Here is a 21606-nt window from a genome sequence, read left to right on the forward strand (position 1 = left end):
ACGGATATTAACCTGCAGCATGTTTGCAGATGCAGGAACCACAGGGAAAGCACATTGAGTATTGTTGCTGACCGTGTCCATCCCTTTATGACTACAGTGTAACCATCTTCTGAAGGCTAACTTCCAGCAGGCTAGAGTCACAAAGCTCAAATCATCTCAAACTGGTTTCTTGCACATTACAGCGAGTTCACTGTACTCCAATGGCCTCCACAGTCACCAGATCTCAATCCAATAGAGCACCTTTGAGATGTGGTGGAAGGGGAGATTTGCATCATGGATGTGCAGCCGACAAATCTGCAGCAACTGCGGGATGCCATCATGTTAATATGGACCAATATCTCTGAGGAATGTTCCCAGCACCATGTTGAATCTATGCCACGACAAATGAAGGCAGTTCTGGAGGCAAAAGGGGTGCGATCCAGTATTAGCAAGGTGTAATAAAAAAAGTGGCCGGTGAGTGTTTATATCAGGGATACCAATAGACAAACGCCACCACAATAATTCCAGGCTTTGGAGTCTCAATATTTCTGTTACAGAAAATTAAGTTAATTAGAAACTCAGTAAAAATCACCTAAACCGGGGGATCCTCCTAGGCCCCTCTTATTACGACTACTGAATTATCGAGATAGAGATAGGGTCCTGGCGGCTGCTAGGGCTAAACAAGACATACCTTTTGAAAATACTAAGTTATTCTTTTTCCGGACAAGTCTTATACAGAGATCCCAATTTTGGCCCAGGAGGACATGTTACTCTGACATACTCCAGCTCTTATGGACCCCTCCCTGTTTTCCAATGTGTGTGTTCTAAATGTGGGGGATGGGAATGACTATAGGAGATGACAGATCGGGGTTCCCAGCTCATAGGAACTCACAATCTCTCCCGCCTCCTCACAGAACTAGGATGTGTGTGTTTATACACACACACACACGTCCCTGTTCCACCTCTTATGCCCGCGATCATCTGCACCCCCGATGTGCAGCAAGCATGCGGCTCCGGTGGTGCATGCCTGCTATCCTGCTTAAAAGGGACCGATGTACACATACGGTTGTTCGCAGGATTGTGCCAACCTGCAGCAGCATAATGAAGTTGGCTGGTCGGCAAGTGGTTAATTTGTTAAATGGGATGCTTTAGATCATGGGTCTTCAAACTGTGGCCCTCCAGTTGTTCAGAAACTACAATTCCCATCATGCCTAGTCATGCCTATGAATGTCAGAGTTTTACAATGCCTCATGGGATGTGTAGTTTCGCAACAGCTGGAGGGCCGTAGTTTGAGGATCCCTGCTTTAGATCCTAGCCCAGTTAAAATACTCCTTTCTTAATTATCTTTCTCTTCTTATTTTCTATTTTTGAATTGATGGCCGATATGTAAAGTAATTGGATCTTGAACTTGCATTAATATTTTGCTCCAATGTGTATGATGTTTTGTTCCATCTTGTTTTGTCCGTTTATTAAGGAAATAAATAAAAAGATTTAATAAAGACCTTGACCCGTAAGGCTTCATGTACACAGGACAATTAAAAACCTCTTCCGAACGCTGTGACTTTACAGGTGGTAACCAACGTTTAACCACTTGCCGACCGCCGCACGACGATATACGTCGACAGAATGGCACGGGCAGGCATATGGGCGTATATATACGTCCCTGCCTTCCCGCGGGTGGGGGGCCCGATCGGGCCCCCCCCGGTGCCAGCGGCGGTCGGTATCCGTTCAGGAGCGATCTGGGATGAGGGGGCGGCCATTCGTTCATGGCCACCCCCTCGCGATCGCTCCTGACGAATGGAAGTGAGGCGTGACATCACTTCCTCTCCTGTAATGTAAACACAGGCAGAGGAAGTGATGTAATCTCTCCTCCGTGTCGGTATTTTTCGTTCCGGCACCGAGGAGAGAGGATCGGTGAGTTGCACCAACACGACACTACACAGTAGAACATGCCAGGCACACTCTCAACCCCCCTCCCCCCCCCGATCACCCCCCCCAATTACCCCTGCCGCCCCAGTCACAGTGACACCAATTGCATTTTTATTTTTTTTTGCATTGGTGTCATTTGTGACTGTAATAACTGTTAGGGCAGTTAGGGTTAGCCCCCTTTAGTTCTAAGGTACCCCCCTAACCCCCCCAATAAAGGTTTAACCCCCTGATCACCCCCCGTCGCCAGTGTCACTAAGGCTGGGTTCACATTGCAGTGGTTTATGAGAACGGATGTGATTCGCACCGCACTGCAGTGCAAATCACATCCGATCTCTGTGCGGTTCGAGTTCAGCCATACAGATAGTATGGCTGAATTTGCGTCGCACCCGCCGCAAATTCGCACGGGACCCTTTTTTTGGTCCGCAGCAGAATCGGATCGCATGGGTGTTCACACCATGCGATCCGAGTTTGCAGATCGCACTGCGATATGCGAACTGATCTGGGGGTGTCATTAACATTTCACTGACACTCCCAGCAGTTCGCATAGGGCAGTGTGAACTGCCGCCAGGAGGCATGCGATGCGGGAACCCGCCGCGGATTCGTGGCGTTCCCGCATCGCTCCAGTGTGAACCCAGCCTAATAAGCGATCGTTTTTCTGATCGCTGTATTAGTGTCACAGGTGACGCTAGTTAGGCAGGTAGGTATTTAGGTTCGCCGCAGCTTTTTATAGCGCCAGGGACCCCCATATACTACAGCATAAAGCCCTCTGATTGCCCCCTAGTTAACCCTTTCACCAGTGATCACCATATAACTGTTACAGGTGACGCTGGTTGGTTAGTTATTTTTTTTATAGTTTCAGGGCACCCGCCATTTATTACCTAATAAAGGTTTAACCCCCTGATCACCCTGTGGGTGTCATTTTTGACTGTAATAACTGTTAGGGCAGTTAGGGTTAGCCCCCTTTAGTTCTAAGGTACCCCCCCTAACCCCTCCAATAAAGGTTTAACCCCGTGATCACCCCCCGTCGCCAGTGTCACTAAGGCTGGGTTCACATTGCAGCGGTTTATGAGAACGGATGTGATTCGCACCGCACTGCAGTGCAAATCACATCCGATCTCAGTGCGATTCGAGTTCAGCCATACAGATAGTATGGCTGAATTCGCGTCGCACCCGCCGCAAACTCGCACGGGACCCATTTTTTGGTCCGCAGCAGAATCGGATCGCATGGGTGTTCACACCATGCGATCCGAGTTTGCAGATCGCACTGCGATATGCGAACTGATCTGGGGGTGTCATTAACATTTCACTGACACTCCCAGCAGTTCGCATAGGGCAGTGTGAACTGCCGCCGGGAGGCATGCGATGCGGGAACCCGCCGCGGATTCGTGGCGTTCCCGCATCGCTCCAGTGTGAACCCAGCCTAATAAGCGATCGTTTTTCTGATCGCTGCATTAGTGTCACAGGTGACGCTAGTTAGGCAGGTAGGTATTTAGGTTCGCCGCAGCTTTTTATAGCGCCAGGGACCCCCATATACTACCGCATAAAGCCCCCTGATTGCCCCCTAGTTAACCCTTTCACCAGTGATCACCATATAACTGTTACAGGTGACGCTGGTTGGTTAGTTATTTTTTTATAGTTTCAGGGCACCCGCCATTTATTACCTAATAAAGCTTTAACCCCCTGATCACCCGGCGGGTGATATAAGTTTGAGGGTCAGATAAGGTCTGCGTCGCCCCAGGCAGCGTCAGGTTAGTGCCAGTACCGCTAACACCCACGCACAAAGCATACACCTCCCTTAGTAATATAGTATCTGATCAGATCTATATTAGCGTCGCCAGCAGTTTAGGTTTCCCAAAACGCATTGTTAGCGGGATCAGCCCAGATACCTGCTAGCACCTGCGTTTAGCCCCTCCGCCAAGCCCAGACCAGCCCACCCAAGTGCAGTATCGATCGATCACTGTCACTTACAAAACACAACACGCATAACTGCAGCGTTCGCAGAGTCAGGCCTGATCCCTGCGATCGCTAACAGTTTTTCTTGTAGCGTTTTGATACAGTCGCTGACAGCCTAGGTGCTTTTTTACCTGCGAGTCTCACTAGTGTACCCCTAAATTTAGGGGTGTCTACTTTCCAAAATGGGGTCATTTGGGGGGGGGGTTGTGCCATCTTGGCATTTTATGGCCTTCAAAACTGTAATAGGTAGTGAGGAGTGAAGTCAAAAATTTACGCCCTTAGAAAGCCTGAAGGCGGTGCTTGGTTTTCGGGGCCCCGTACGCGGCTAGGCTCCCAAAAAGTCCCACATATGTGGTATCACCGTACTCGGGAGAAGCAGCAGAACTTATTTTGGGGTGTCATTTCACATATGCCCATAGCATGTGTGAGCAATATATCATTTAGTGACAACTTTGTGAAAAAAATAAATAAAATAAAAGTTTGTAATTTTCCCGCAACTTGTGCCAAATATAAAATATTCCATGGACTCAACATGCCTCTCAGCAAATAGCTTGGGGTGTCTACTTTCTAAAATGGGGTCATTTGTGGGGGTTTTGTGCCATCTTGGCATTTTATGGCCTTCAAAACTGTAATAGGTAGTGAGAAGTGAAATCAAAAATTTACGCCTTTAGAAAGCCTGAAGGCGGTGCTTGGTTTTCGGGGCCCCGTACGCGGCTAGGCTCCCAAAAAGTCCCACATATGTGGTATCCCCGTACTCAGGAGAAGCAGCAAAATTTATTTTGGGGTGTCATTTTACATATGCCCATAGCATGTGTGAGCAATATATCATTTAGTGACAACTTTGTGTAAAAAAAAAAAAAAAAATTTTTTTTTGTCATTATTCAATCGCTTGAGGCAAAAAAATAAAATATTCAATGGGCTCAACATGCCTCTTATCAATTTCCTTAGGGGGTCTACTTTCCAAAATGGGGTCATTTGGGGGGGTTTTGTGCTGTCCTGCCATTTTAGCACCTCAAGAAATGAGATAGGCAGTCGTAAACTAAAAGCTGCGTAAATTCCATAAAAACGTACCTTAGTTTGTAGATGTGACAACTTTTGCGCAAACCAATAAATATACAGTTATTGACTTTTTTTTTTACCAAAGACATGTGGCTGAATACATTTTGGCCTAAATGTATGACTAAAATTGAGTTTATTGGATTTTTCTAATAACAAAAAGTAGAAAATATTTTTTTTTTTCAAAATTTGCAGTCTTTTTACGTTTATATCGCAAAAAATAAAAATCGCAGAGTCAGTCAAATACCTTTAAAAGAAAGCTCTATTTGTGGGAAAAAAAGGACGCAAATTTTGTTTGGGTACAACATTGCATGACCGCGCAATTACCAGTTAAAGCAGCGCAGTGCCAAATTGTAAAAAGACCTCTGGTCATTGACCAGCAAAATGGTCCGGTCTGAAAGTGGTTAAAAACATCAGTTTTGCCACTTTTACCATCTGTATTTAGAAGTGTTTTCAATGGGGAATCATTTCTGACCATTTGTAATGGTAAAAAAATACACTTTCTACAACCCTTGTATATTGTGGGCTACAAAGATTTCTCTTCCCCATTGTACTTGAGGTGATTGTAGCCATATTAGTGCAATTGTGACAGGGAAAATTAAGTACTGTCCGTAATACTTTTTTTATTTGCACTAACATACAATCTTTAGGACAAGCTTTCGGGGTCTGCCCCCTTCTTCAAGGTCCAAGCAATACTGATTTCCCCAACCCCAACCTTATGTTGCTTCGTGGAAGAAAATATACCCGGTTTCTTTCAAGTGAATGGGGCAGCTCTGCACTTCCTTGTGGTTTCAAGGGGTCAAAGTGGGGGGCAAGGCAATGATACAAACACCACCTCACCATGGGCGGAGATTCATCTCCATGCACCTGCTGTCACTTTTTAAAAGTAGCTCTGTCCACACAGCCACATCATTCATGCAGTTTCCTGTGAATTACTAAACTACAAGTACTATCAGCCACCACAGCAGATGTACTTGTAGTTTGAATGAACTACGGGCATGCTGATCAGCATTCCCATAGTTCATTCACATTGCCTACAGCTCTGCCACAACAGTCCATACAGAGGTACGGGCAATGTGCAGAAGCCTGACATTGCAACCGCAAACTGCCGATCATGGGCATAATACCTCCAGGCTCCTGTTTGAAAAATCACATGCACAATTTTTTACTTGCAAGATGTTCATGCATTTATGTAAAGGTGAACTCAGCCTTTAACTCCTTCAATACAGGGCACGTTTACACCCTTCCTGTTCAGGCCAATTTTCAGCTTTCAGGGCTGTCACACTTTGAAGGACAATTGGACAGTCATGCAATGCTGTACCCAAATTATATTTTTGTCATTTTTTCACACAAAAAGAGCTTTCTTTTGGCGACATTTAAATCACTCCTGGGTTTGTTAGTTTTTTTTTGCAAAAAAAAAAAAAACTGAAAAAAGACCAAATTTTATTTTATTTTTTTAAAAAGGTTTCTCTTAGTTTGTCAGTAAATTTTGTAAATAAGCAAATTCTTCTCCTTCACTAATGTGCACTGATGAGGCGGCACTGAAGTGCACTAATATGCTTCACTGATGGGCGGCACCGATGAGCAGGCACTGATTGGTGTCACTGATGGGCACCGACTGGGGCTGCATTATCAGTGCCCTGATTATCTGTATAGTCTCCCCTGCGAAAAGATGCCGCTGTGAGGCGAGGGAGAGCCGATAAATGGCACCTTTATATTTACATGTGATCAGCTGTGATTGGACACAGCCGATCACATGGGTAAAGAGCCAGGTTATCCTAGGGATACAGCACGACCATGATCGCCACCTGAGAGCAGTGACACTGGGGCGTCATCATATGACGGCACCCCAGAACAAGGGGGGGATCCCGCCCACCCTCATTTTACTATACGGTGGGCAAAAAGTAAAATAATAAAAAGGGTGAAAGACCTACATTTCCTTAAATAATGCTACATATGGGGCACGTCTGAAGACCTAGGCATTTATTCACATGATCTGTACTTCAGAGACAGTTCACTAATGCCGTGTACACACGTAGAAGACTATCCACCGGACTGTCCGCCGGACTGTCCGAAAGAGCTACCTGCCCACACGCGGTACTTTTGCGGCGGACTAGGTACAGCGGACTAAGTCCGCCAGACTATCCGCCGTACTTTTGAAATGAACGGACTCGCCCACACACGGGGAGGAATCTGCTCATTTTGAGCGCGTCTCCAGGTAGCCGGGACCAGCGAAGGAAGCGTCGCTGGCCCCGTCACCTGGTATGGACTTAAAGGGAATCCCTACGCCGAAAAAAACAGCATGGGGGTCACCCCTAGGTCCATATCAGACCCTTAGTCGGAAGAAGAGGGTGGCGGCGAAGAAGAAAGCCGGGCTCCTCCGCTAGTGAAAGAGCTAGCAAAAGAGCAGAAGATTATGAGGAGTCCAGCGAGAAGACCTCCGAAGACGGAAGAAGACCCCCGGAGCTGTGCAATAAACTATTTTAACCGTAGTCCATGCCAGGTGACGGGGCCAGCGACACCTCCTTCGCTGGCCCCGGCTACCTGGAGCCGCGCTCAAAATGAGCGGACGTTTCTCCAGGCGGACTGGCACACACACGGCCGTACTGTCCGCCGAAATTTGCGAGTCCGGCAGACAGATTGGTGTGCAAAGCTACTTTCTTAGTCCGCCGGACTTTTGGGATAAAAAAAAGTCAGCCGGAGCTTACACACAGGCGGATTGTCCGGCGTAAGTCCGCCGGACTTTTCCACCGGATTGTTTGATCGTGTGTACGTGGCATAATTCAAACTCGGATCCTTCATTATAACAGAGGTCACATGATATACTGCTTCAGGATTCAGCTATTGGCCAGCTCTAACGGAAATCTAAAGCAGTTTTTTTCTCCAGGACAAGTATTTTAACCCTTCTGTTATTCTTTACTTACCCAATCAAAAAAAAAAAAAATATTAACACAGCTTTAACCATTTGCCTAATGGGCACTTTTACCCCCTCCCTGCCCAAACCATTTTTCAGCTTTCAGGGCAGTCACACTTTGAATGACAATTGCATAGTCATGCAACGTTGTACCCAAAGGAAACATCATTTTGTTTGAGACAGATAGAGCTTTCTTTTGATGGTATTTTATCATCCCTGGGTTTTTATTTTTTATTAAATAAATGGAGAAAAAAAATAAAAAAATAAAGAGACAAATGTTTTTCTTAGTTTCGGTTATAAAATTTTGTAAATAAGTAATTTTTCTCCTTCACGGATGTGCACTGATGAGGCTGCATTAATGACACGGCACTGAAGGATACTGATTAGGAGGCGCCAATATGCAGCATTAACTGGCATCACTGCTGGGCACGCCCTAAATATCTGTGCAGATCTCCCCTGTGAGGAAATGCTGCCAATTGGCTCTCCCTTCCTCACAGTGTCAGTGCGAGGAAAGGAATGCTGATAATTCCTTGTTTACATGTGATCAGCAGTGATTGGACACATGGGTAAAGAGCCTTGTCATTGGCTCTTTACCGAGATTGATGATGCGCTGTGTCATCGATCACCCATGCGTGGCGAGAGTGCGTCAACGTCATGATGTCGTTCCATAACGAGAGTCGCCGCCCGTCCATCAATTGACAATATGGCGGGCGGGAGGTGGTTAAAGTACACTTCCACTTTTGCAGTCAAATTTAAGAAACCCTTACTAAATTCACACAACATACCAAAAATAATAATAATAAAAAAAACCTTCTTACCTTTCTAGTTGTTTCTTTAGAGTAGGTTTATACTTAGGAATGCAAGCTATTCTGAATGATTTCAAAAGTGCAATTAGGGAACATATGACCCATGCCTTTTACTGGTAAGTAAAGTAACAGCAGGGTCAATTATGGTACAAATCCAACCCTGCCCCAATTACATCATTACATGGAAGGGGTAAGCTAGGTAGGAATTTTATTCACTTAATAAAATAAGTAACAATGTTTTATTTATTAAGGTATGCTATGTGATTGCGAACATGTAACAGGTTTAGTTAGGCTAGGTTCACCCTAGTGCAGCGACTTGGATGCATTTTTGATACTACTGCGTTTTTTAGTAGGGGTGATCATCAAGGCTTGATGGCCAAAATGTGTTGGCTGCCGTTCACCCACAATAATAAAATGATGCTTTTGCGGACATTCATGGCACCAGCCCTTCTCCCTTTTTTGCATGGATTGTACATGGAGGTTTACACAGACTTCCCAAGTTGAGTGCTGTGTTCTTGAGGCTCACAAGGCATTACACAGGAGGTAATAGATTTGATGCACCTGTTCCAGTTCTACGTCTCCATTGTCCACCCTTAAACTGGCCAAAGATGGATCAAAATCTGGCCGCCAAATCTCAATCCACCTATGGCTGTTGCCACTCAACAGAAGACTTACTAATAATCGACCTATGTTGAACAAGACTGTTTGAAAACAGTCTGAATACAATAGAACAGATTAGGAGGATTCCTCCATCCACTTTTTTTTTTTAAGATCAGAATAATTGGGAAAATAATAATAATCCATATATGGCCAGCCTTACAAAGCTCTACTTCTGCCATTGATGCTCAAAGTTCCCATGTAATCTGCTTTTAGAGAGCCTCTTGCATTTGCTATAGTGTCAGCTGCACATAATTTCTCTGGACCATCAGAGTACACCATTTTTGAACAATGTATTTTCACGGTTTGTAGTGTCCCCCAGAAAAAACATGGCAAGATTACCAGGCCTTATATCCTCAGATAACAATCAGCCAGTCAATGTCTAAACAAACAACTGTAGTGAGTGGCCATTTAGGTTCGGTTCACACTGGTGCGATGCAGAAACCAGCGCAGGTTTCTGCATTGCACCTAACTCGCAGGCAGTTCACACTGCCCTAAGCGAAGCGCTGGGAGTGTCAATCCAAAGTTAATGACACCCCCAGATTAGTTTGCATATCGCAGTGTGAACTATCAATTTGGACTAGAATTGGATCACATGGGTGTGAACACCCATACGATCTGCTTCTGGTGCAGACAAAAAAAAGAAAAGGGTCCTGCACGAGTTTGGCACGATGTGTATGGCTGAATTTGCATCGCACAGATATCGCATGTGATCTGCACAGCAGTGCAGTGCGGATCACATGCAATGTCTGGCATCGCTGCAGTGTGAACTGGCCCTTAGGGCAATTGTGCTGCAGACACCTCTGGTTTATATCTGATTAAAGAGTTTCCCGACAAGGATTTCAAACTGGTCTGATGGCAATACCCGCAATGACCCAGTGTCTGCAAGTGTCCTACAGACATTAGGTGGTTCCATAATTTAGATGAATGTATAGATCTATGCGCACATTTAACCTGACAAAGCCATAGGTTTAATTTACTCATGGAAGGCTGATCACTCAATTCTCTTACATGGATTCAAGCACATTAGAAGTAGCCAGCCTGATCTAAAACTGCAGGTCTAAAAATAAACCCATTAAACCTATTAAAATAAAAATAACAGGCTTGTAATTAAAACGCTAAACAAAAGACTGAATAACTAAAAATGCTAAAGGGATATATCAGAGCTAACAAAAAGTAGATTAAGTGGGGCAACAAACCTTTTTATTCAGCTTTAGCCACGTTGAATAACCTTTACTGTCTACATACTGCAACCCGAAGAACCAGACTTCACGCAGACCGACCGTCTTCACCACCTACAAAAGGAGACAAAATTACCACTATAGAGATGACAACATTTCTGACATCGTAATAATCGTATGCAATGGAAGCTTGTGGATCAGCAAACCATAGAATGATATACCCATTTGCCCTGTGCTATTCCGTGTCAACATTGTTGCAGGATACACATTCCATACGAATCATACATATACAGCACCGTTCTTTGCTGTGATAGTGTGACTTCAATTCACAGGAATGATGCCACTGTGGAGTGGCCAACCAAGCAGTCAAAAAGTCAGATGGCTTGCCAGGTAATACTGCCATAATGTGTCAATATGATGTGCATGCCAGCACATTATGTTTAAAAGTTCTTGAGATGCAATTAAAACTTGTTTTTGGAGAGGTTTAATTCCACTTTAACAAACGTGTGAACAGAAGCCAATGCCTTATAGCTGAAAGGCCCATGAAATGCTCAGTTTCAGAATTGAGAGGTAAATTCACACAGCATGAGCTATGTTCAGACAGTGCAGGGAAATTTGCTTAGAATACTTCAGTGCAGGACATAAGGAATAAATCCTTATTAAGGAGGATGACAGAACACACCATCAGGAAGAAGCAGGCATCAAAATAACCTTGTCCAGCAAGAAGAAAGGCTACCTTACCAGTAACCTCAGACAAAGGACTATCCCTAATAGATTCAAAGGGTGGCTTCTGTAGAAATGAGAGAACCAGATTGAGATCTCAGGGGGAAACAAAAGAACAAACACGGGGAGAGAAGTAAGCTACTCCTGAACAAAGAACATAATCAGAGAGTGAGAGGCCAAAGGTATATAATATAAAGGCCAAGATTTGTACCTTAATGGTACTCATGGCCAACTATTGGTTCACAGCAGAAAGACAGAATGTCTCACAAAGTACTTCCCAGGATGAAAGATCTTCAACTCGCGAGTCTGAAAGGGTCCTGCTGTTAAAATCAGTCAACGAGAAGTAATATGGAACACCGGCTCTTGGGGCAGGAGGTATGAACAATCCAGAAGGGTCCACAAGAGCTGGAGTAGGTCTGAGTAACACGTCCTCCTGGGCCAATTTGGTGCAATGAGGACAACCAGAGTGCCCTCCTCCTCTATTCTATGGAATAAGCAAGGAAAAATCAGGAAGGGCTGGATAGGACTACACCAAGTTGAACTAATCCTATGGTGTCACCAGAGCATTGGCGACAAACCTATCCAACTTTGTTGTTCAATATGGATAACATGGGACATTCCCCAAAAGTGGCCAAGTATTTGAAAGACCTTTGGATGGAGTCTCTATTCTCCTGAATCTAGGCATGGACGACAGAGAAATTCATCCTGCCTTTTTTTTTTTTTTTTTACAGCTGAGATGCAGATGGTGCACAGGGTCAGAACATAAAGTTATGCTGAAGTGAGGAACATGTCCGCTTCCCTTAGAGTTGCGCAATGTCTGGTGATTCATATACGCTAACTGCCATGCCTTTTTCTAGCTGGATTTTCATTGGGTACCCTCATTAAAGGATTCCAGCTTTGGAGGAACAAAAAAAAAATAATCAAAGTCCCAAAATTTTGACAAGAAATTGAGCTTTCTCCGATGACCAAGTCACCTGCACCAACAAGGCATTCAAGAGCGCTCCCCGGCATCCATTCTGAGATCTGTGGAGGAAAGGGCTTCCCTAACTCCAGTGCCAGGTTGGAAAACCACCATGCTAAAGAGTCTGACCCTGGCAGACAGACAAATAGGGCAGTCCCAGGAATGAGTGCCTTTGGTTCACATGCCCAGAATGTTGGTTGCAATAGTCTGAAATTAAATTAGGCATATGGCACTGCCTCGAAGGGGGCCACCATAAAACCCAAGCAAAGAACAAAACCAGAATTGGGCTTTTGCATGGGAATGAAGGGACAGAAGTTTGTCCTGAGGCAAAAAATTATGGACAAGGACAGGCCCAGCATTATACCCAGGTATTTCAATCTGCAAGATGGGTCTGGCAATGACTTCTGGAGGTTGAATATCCAAATCAACGCTCTGCAGAGCCTGTACCATTTTCCAGGTACCCCACAACATAAATCACTTAAAGCAGATAAAGTGGAGGTCCGCCGTTTTTTTTATTTTTTATTTTAAAGTCAGCAGCTGCAAATACTGACATGGGAGGGGGGAGGAACCCGAAAAGCGGAAGTTACATTTTTGGGTGGAACTCCGATTTAAGAACAGAGCAAAGCCAGAACTGTGTGTAAGTACCTTGATGAAAACCTGTAAGACTGTGGACAGGCCCAAAGGGGGACAACAAACTGATAATGCTGACTTGAAACTGCAGAGAGCGGTGAGACAGAAAAATTTAAAGGTGTAGATAGGCACTCTGGATATTAATTTGGGCAGAAAATCCCCCTGAAGACAGGCACTGACTGATCTGGCATTGCCCAAGAAAACATAGGGACAAGTGAGTTTAAAGATCCAGCATGGGCCAAACAACTCCATTTATTTGGGAACTATAAAGAGATTTGAGCAGTAACCTTGAAAGCATTGCCCTGCTCGTAAAGGCATAATGACCCCTTGATCTAAGAACTGTTTAACAGCAGCAAGGCGATCCATCTGTTGAGATGAGGAATGAGAAACGTTGAAGAGCATGCAGCTGGATGAAGGCAGAGTGTATAAGTCTATATTGTAGCCCCTGTTAACACATTCTGGACCCAGGTGTCTGAGATTTTCAAGGAAACCAAAGGAGTGCCCAAACAGGCTTCAAAGGGTAACCATTCAAGGAGTATCCTGCGAGGGTGTTCTGCAGGACAGCATTTAAGCCACAGAATCCTGTGCATGTGCTGAGAGGAAAGGCTCATTTTGGAAATTTGGCAAAGTATAAACCAAACTATTTACACAGCAATGTAAAGCTGAAGGTAAAAGGTCCAGCTCACATAAGGATGAAACTGAGGTTCCAGGCTGTACATTTAGTTTGCATGGCAGGACCAACCAAGTCAAATCGTTTCCATCCTTTTATCTACCAGGCTGATGAACATAGGTTTTACATCCACGGGGTCCATGAGTGTTATGGAATACTGGTGAGCCAAATGTTTGGGAGGAGCAAAGATCTACTCTGGGTGAGGCCAGTCTCTATAAAGAACTGGCTCAACCAGTGTGTGAACAAGGACATCTTGGATAGCATGGGGAACCTTAGATACTCAACACCTTTGGCTGCTCTAATGCTAAACATGAGCATACAGCTTCCATAAGTGTAGCAACAGTCTTTGAGCTTGGAAGAAATATCCATAGCAGTATCCTTCCGATCTGATGTCGCAGAAGGTGGGGAATCTTCCTCAGCTGGCAGCTCCTTGTCAGGTCACCTGTGGCCAGGTGACAGGTGCACACCGCTGGGGTTAGGAGTGCACCGCTAAGGTTGTGGGCCCTTCGGCTGACTTCTGCGGATGAAGCTCTGGGTGGTTCAGGAAAGCAGTTTCACCTGAGCACCGACACGGATCAAACAGGGAGCTAGAGCATAAGATTTCCCAGGGTGCAGAATCTAAGAGCCAGCAGGTTTTCACCAGAGCCTCTGATGGCGAAGATGGGCTTCACTGCAGCTGACCCCAGGTTGCGGCCCCCAGGATCTCCAAGCTTACGCTAATGGCTGGCCCTTGTGGATAGAGAGGAAGTAGCAATCCAGGGCAACAAGGAACAGTTAGGAAGACAAGCTAAGGGTCGGGTCAGCAAGCGGACAGGGATGGTCAGGAGAAAACGCCCAGGTCAGGGATACAAGCAGACAGGGATAGTTAGCATAACAAGTCAAAGTCGGTACACAGACCAAAGAGGTAAGCAGACAGACAGGGCATGAAATATTACTGCAGATTCATGACACTCCTCCTTTTGCACTGTAACTTACTCTAGGACAAAGTCAAAGATTGACTCAAGAGGGGAGGTGGAAGGGGCACAGTCATGACCCTTGTGGTGTAGAGCCTCGACAAAGTGAAAAACTTTGCCTGTGAAATCTGACATTGGCAGAAAATTCAAGGTGCAGCAGACAATCTGGCTGAACGACAAGAGAAAGGAAGGGATTCAGAATTGGGGCAACCATCAGAGTAGAGTGTACTAGGGCCCTGCATTACAACCCCCAATGGATCTAAAGGCTGAGCCTGAACTACTGAGCCAATCTGACCCCTTATCCCTGCACCCCTTATCCCCATGAAGAAAATATCCTTAGAGGAATACTTATGACTTCCAACAGAGCAGGAGGGACGATGCCTCGGTGCAAGCACCTGTAGGCCACTGTAACCCAGGATCTGTGAGTGCAAACTGCTGCAATGTGCCCTCAGATAGGAGAAGTAGGAGATGTTGCTTGGCCAGTGTCCCAATTCCAAAGAGGCAGAATTTGCATGCACAGTAACCCCCTAGGGGTGGACGGCACAGGCACAGTAGTGCTCATTTTCCCAGGCACAGAACAGCACTCTCAAATACCCCTAACGGTGCAAGAATGCTACACCAGCCACCCTTTAGTAATACACAACTAAATGGCACCAAAAAAACAGTACCCTGTATAAACTGGAACCCTACACCACACCAGTGGAAAAGTGGACAGTGGTTTGCAACTCTTTCTAAAAAGGGAATAACTTGGCACCCTGGGTTGAAACATTTAAAGGGCTACTGCCCTGTACTAAACATGTCAGTTACAGAACTAAGGGGAAAGTAACCCTTCCTGTTTTTTTTCCTTCCACGGGGTCTTTAAAAACTGGCCTCTGCTCCAGACAGACCACGGGTCCAGACCTGTAAAGCACCCTGCAGCTAATACCATATGTTGTACTATGTGCCAAGGGGGGCACCCACATCAGGACCTAGTGCAAAGCAATATTACAGGACGGCCCCGCATATTCTACCAGGCAGGTGTCCAGGAAGGTGCCCCGGGGACCAGGTGGTGGTAGCATATAACACAATCATAATAATTTAAAGAGGTCTGTGTCCTGTACTGAATGATCAAGAAAATTAGGCTTTAAAATAAAAATAAAAACGTGACTTTTTTTTTCTCACATTCATACATAAGGCAGTTCTGTTTCAAGTGGTTGCTTTTAACCCCATCACCGATAATGCAGCGGTTGTGCAACAAGAATACAGTCTGTACTTTGTGCCAGAAAGCTATAATTATACTCAAAATGGTACAATAATATATTCCAAAAGCGGTGTCAATATATGTACCTGGTCAAATAGCTGCTTGCCAGTTGTGTTCGGCTGAATGGCGAACTCCAGCTCCGCGTCCATGGTAGTCACTCGAACATTAATCTATATCAAAAAGGCAAAAATAAAAGTGTGATCCACAATTCATAATTCATGCACAAATACAGTTGTCCTCATAAGTTTACATACCATGGCAGAATTTATGATTTCTTGGCCATTTTTTTTTTTTTTTTTTTTTTTTTTTTTTTTTCTTGGCCATTTTTTTAAAGAATATGAATGATAACACAAACTTTTTTCACTCGTGGTTAGTTTTGGTTAGTGTTTGGCTGAAGCCATTTATTATCAATCAACTGTGTTTACTCTTTTTAAATCAGACTCCTAACAGAAACTACCCAAAATGACTATGATCAAGAGTTTACATACCCCAGTTCTAATACAGTGTATTGCCCCCTTTGACATCAATGATAGCTTGAAGGCTTTTGTGGTATTTGTGGATGAGGCTCTTCCTCTTCTCAGAAGGTAAAGCTGCCCATTCCTCTTTGCAAAAAGCCTCCAGTTCCTGTAAATTCTTGGGCTGTCTTGCATGAATTGCATGTTTGAGATCTCCCAAGAGTGGCTCAATGATAGAGGTCAGGAGATGGAGATGGTCACTCCAGAATCTTCACTTTATCCTGCTGTGCGTTTTGGATCATTGTCATGTTGGAATGTCCAAGTCGCAGCTTCCTGGCTGATGAATGCAAATGTTCCTCCAGTATTTTTTGATAACATACTGCATTAATCTTGTCAATTTTGACCAAAGTTCCTGTGCCTTTGTAGCTCACACATCCCCAAAACATCAGCAATCCGCCTCCACGTTTCACAGTAGGAATGGTGTACTTTTCATCATAGGCCTTGTTGACTCCTCTCCAAATGTAGCGTTTATGGTTTTGGTCAAAAAGCTCAATTTTGGTCTCATCACTCCAAACGACTGACTTTGTGCCAGAAGGTTTGAGGCTTGTCTCTGTGCTGTTTGGCGTATTGTAAGCAGGATACTTTGTGGCATTTGTGTAGTAATGGCTTTCTTCTGGTGACTCAGCCATGCAGCCCATCTATCTACAAGTGCCCCCTTATTTTGCATCTTAAAAAACAGCCACATCACATGTTTTCATGTTTTCAGAGAGTACTGTATTTCACCTGAAGTTATTTGTGGGTTTTTCTTTGCATCTCAAACAATTTTACTAGCAGTTGTGGCTGAAAGTTTAGTTGGTCTACCTGACTGTGGTTCGATTTCAACAGAACCCCTCATTTTCCACTTCTTGATTAGAGTTTGAACACTGCTGATTGGCATTCTCAATTTCTTGGATATCATTTTATATCCCTTTCCTGTTTTCTACAGTTCAACTACCTTTTCCTCACAGATACTTTGACAATTCTTTTGCTTTCCCCATGACTCAGAATCCAGAAACGTCAGTGCAAGAACAATGCCTTATTGGCCTTTTATACACACACATACAAACTAATTACAAGCAAACAGATCACAGGTGAGGATGGTTACCTTTAATAGCCATTCAAACCCATTTGTGTACAACTTGTGTGCATGTTATATGGCCAAAATTACCAGGGTATGTAAAGTTTTGATCAGGGTCATTTGGGTAGTTTGCTGTGATTATGATTTAAAAAAAAGAGTAAACACAGTTGAATGATAAATGGTTTCTGCCAAACACTAACCATGAGTGAAAAATGTTTTGTGTCATCATTCATATTCTCTGAAAAATGGCCAAGAAATCATAAATTCTGCCAGGGTATGTAAACTTATGAGCACAACTGTATATACACAACATATCCTTACAGCATATTTATGAGCATAGTCAGTGGTACAGAAAAGTGGAAGACAAAAATGCCTTAAGGCTGAGTTTGAACCAGTTCTCTTCATGTTTTTATCAGGCTCCCAATAGTTACATAGGATAACATTAACAAGATGTGATTGATGTATTGTTAACAGATGTCGTGTGAAATTTGGAAACATCAAACTGAAATGGATTCTAAAGCTGTCAGGCAACTCAGAGCACAATATGATAAGAGATGGAAAACATTTTTACAGTAATCAGAATGGTAATTTCCATGGCAAATATGAGACGCAAAATGGGTCCCTGAATACTGCCTTCTGGACAAAGACAACTTTGCCACCATAAACTGTCACTGCACACCATGGATGAGATGCTCTATGCAAAAGCCAAGGGACAATGGGCAGCAGTTACAAAGAGTCCTTGTTCCTTTTCTAATACTATCTGAGAAAGCAATGAAGGTCAACGTGAAACCACAGTATGGCCATGATCTTCAGAAATTTAAAATATCAACAAATTAAAAATATAGCTTTTAAAACTGGGTATACATTTTAAAAACTTAGGTACAGTCCCTAAGGAACAGGCCCAAGTACACTAGATGAGTGGACCCAATATCCTTTGAAAAAAAAAAAAAAATCTAAAGAGCTGGGTGGAAAATTGTTAGTCAAATAGCCATTGCAGGTTCAGGTGTTCTGACAGGTGCCAGGCTGCAGCATTCAGAATGCATCAACCAAAGCAGGAGATTCCTCAATACATGCTGTATAAGCATGGAAGAAGAAATCTGTTTTATTCAGCCTGCAGGTTGAATGAAAAAAAAAAAAAAAACTGTGTACTGTATAATACCCAGCTGAACACAGAGGATACAATCTAATTGCTCTACCTTTAATCTGGCCTCAATTTGATGCAGCTAGTTGCCTTTTTAGCCAATACCGGCCAAACACCATTAGATTTACAGAGAAAGTCTGTACAAATACTTGTATGAAATTTATCAGTGCATTCAATCACATCACAAATGTTTTTAGAAAGCAATTCACAATTTAGTTTGCTTTTTTGTTTGCTTTTACCATTTGGTTTCAGAATGAATCATTTCCTGAACAAACACCACATTATCGTTTAGAAATTCATCTTAAGAAAAATTCTCCACCCCGCTTCTTTCCTTTGAAGTCACGGAGGTCCAAAATGATCAACAACTTGACCCCACTAATGATTAAAAAATTGAACATACATTTCTGAAATTAAGATTCCAATGCAATTCAGCTAGTGTGTACCCAGTCCAAATTACTGTAGTTGACAGGATTCATACTCTGGGCTTTGGAAATGAAGACCAAATACTTTGCTTCCAGCACAGCCCACTATCTAAGCTTGTTGAAGCCCCATCCATGCACATTAGTGCAGAAGAGGGAAGTTGCACAACACAAACACCTGACAAAAAAACTGCTGTGCAATCTAGAAGCAATGTGAGAGGAAGAGGTTTTAGCCCTGTGGGATCGCGAAATTCCAAACCTGCGTTTCTGCTGGGAGCGCACTGCACAGCACACTCACCACAGAGACCCTTGAGTCCTGTACGAACGGTTCCCGACCACCTGATCACTGTGATGGCCTCTAATTGGCTATCACAGTGATTAGTCACTATTCAAATATTTTGTTGACTTGTTTTTATAAAAACCCAATTTAAAAAAAAATATTTTCTAATTAAAAAGTTTTGTACAAATGTTCTTATATAACTTTTTGACTTTGTGGTCATTGACTCAAGGAAGTACATGGAAAGTCCCAAACCATACTTATATTTTTGCAATTGTCTTTTAAGGAATGGCACTTCCTAAGGGCATGCATCGATTCACATTCTTATCCACACATACAACATTTTAATACACCTCCAGGCAGGTAGGGAAGGGTTAGGAACTCCCACGGTTGCCGGTACAATTGGATAGCTTTTCTCACGCTACAAAACACATTTTATTTCTGGGTGAGTCCATGTTGGAGAGATTTCATTTAGGTTATCTCACTAGAACAGGAATTGAGGGCAACTCTCCTCAATGATTGGCACAAACTGGAACAAAACCTGAAAGAGGTCTTAACCATTTCCTTCTTTGTCTTTCACTTTAAATACTGGAGTGTCAGTTTGTAAAACCTAAAAAAAGAACCTCTGAAGATATCCAACTCCCTCCTGTTTTACATGCTCATCTGTGGCCTTCCTTTTTTCAAAAGGTGTTAATCACTCTCATTAAACAGATAACTATTTATAACTCCTTTGAGTCCAGGGAAGGATAACCCTTTGACTCCTAAGCCTCAATGGCTGTAAAAGTTGCTTTCAACTGCAGGATTAGTGTCAACAGCTAAACATGATGGAATTGTTTAACAGTCCCTATCACTAGAAGCCATCTGCCAGCCATCATCTAACCAGCTTATCTATGGCCCCTCAACTGTCAGTGACTCTAGCCTGACTGAGCTGAGCACAACAATGGTGAAGAGCAAGAAAGAGAAGCAACAGGTTGAAAAATCAATGGTGGAAGATAAAAGCAGAAAACAGCTGCACTCTTCCACAGGGAAAATACAGGCACAAAAATAAACACAGGTTGAAGGGAAATCAAACACTAAAGACGACTTGTATATTTGATGGAAACAATGTAATATTTTCCAGACAGGACGTATGTTTCATTTGGGACTTTTTTTTGTGCACGGATAAGTATTTTTCCAATGAACGGTGCTGCATTTCTGACTCCATTTTATATTTTATATAGTTTCACCAGGAAAAGATACTTTCTGCCTCAAAATGTATGTATAATTTTTCTTCTCCATGTGTTTTCAATCAGAACCCATTCTTCTCTGAGGCAGACTCTTAAGCCTCATTCAGACAGGCGCCAACACCCATAGTCTTTTTACACTTGGCGAACAAATAAAACAAATACTTTGAATTGTATATTAAAAGAGAAATGTATTGTTCCAATTTAGATATACTTTAACCACTTCCTGCCCAGCCTATAGCAGAAAGACTGCCAGGTGATGGTTGTGTTATCCTGACTGGGCATCATATGAAGTCCAGTAGGATAATCCCTAGCGAGCGCAGCAATCGGGGATGGCATGTGTCCCACGGACACAGCGCTTCCCTGATCATGGTAAACAGCCAATGAAATTGGCTGCTTATCACGAGACGGGCTGCGTCCAAATCACAGCCGATCACATGCGTCAGGAGACTCAGAGACAGGTGCACAGTGCGGGGATCGGGGAAGGCGCGCAATAGTGCGCACGTATCCCCGTTTCTTCGGTGGTGGCGTGTCACGGAGACACCGTTCGCCACTGAAGGGGGTGAACAGCCATTGCGCATGGCTGTTTACCACGTGATCGGCCGTGATAAAGTCACGGCCAATCACAGATGGTCATACCCCCAACTGTGCACGGCGCATGCGCAAGATCGCGCTGCGCGTGCACGGCGGAGGTGGCGTGTTCCCCTGGAACACTGCTCATTACCGACGTGATCGGCTGTGATCCTTTCACAGCCAATCACTAAAATGTAAACAAACAGCGGTAATGAGATGTTACCGGGTTCTCCTCCTCACACACCGATAGTGTGTGAGGAGGAGATTGCGGTAACATCTCATTACCGCTTACAGTGTACACCAATCACACTGATTTGCCCCCCCCCCAATAAAGAGGACCTGTCACCACCCATCATAGTACCTGTCACTCATAGTCCATCAGAGTACCCGAGTGCCTGTCACGGCCCATCAGAGTACCCGAGTGCCTGTCACGGCCCATCAGAGTACCCGAGTGCCTGTCACCAGGCCATCAGAGTACCCGAGTGCCTGTCACCAGGCCATCAGAGTACCCGAGTGCCTGTCACCAGGCCATCAGAGTACCCGAGTGCCTGTCACCAGGCCATCAGAGTACCCGAGTGCCTGTCACCAGGCCATCAGAGTACCCGAGTGCCTGTCACCAGGCCATCAGAGTACCCGAGTGCCTGTCACCAGGCCATCAGAGTACCCGAGTGCCTGTCACCAGGCCATCAGAGTACCCGAGTGCCTGTCACCAGGCCATCAGAGTACCCGAGTACCTGTCACCAGGCCAT

The 21606-nt window shown here is 44.2% G+C and overlaps 1 protein-coding gene across 2 annotated transcripts in view; it reads right to left on the reverse strand.

Annotated features, from left to right (window-relative positions):
* The window catches only part of RDX (radixin), a 230139-nt gene that overhangs the window by 70056 nt on the left and 138477 nt on the right, over nt 1-21606 (reverse strand). For both annotated transcript variants that reach the window (XM_077483972.1, XM_077483971.1), the window contains exons 3-4: nt 15739-15822; nt 10494-10589 (exon numbers count right to left, since the gene is read on the reverse strand). In XM_077483972.1, the coding sequence (XP_077340098.1) occupies nt 10494-10589; nt 15739-15822 (180 nt within the window). The remainder of the gene's footprint in view (nt 1-10493; nt 10590-15738; nt 15823-21606) is intronic.

This window comes from Lithobates pipiens, unplaced genomic scaffold (assembly GCF_037356315.1).
Source record: "Lithobates pipiens isolate NorthernLeopardFrog02 unplaced genomic scaffold, aLitPip1_a1.2 Scaffold_16, whole genome shotgun sequence".
In the NCBI taxonomy this organism is placed as follows: Eukaryota; Metazoa; Chordata; class Amphibia; order Anura; family Ranidae; genus Lithobates; species Lithobates pipiens.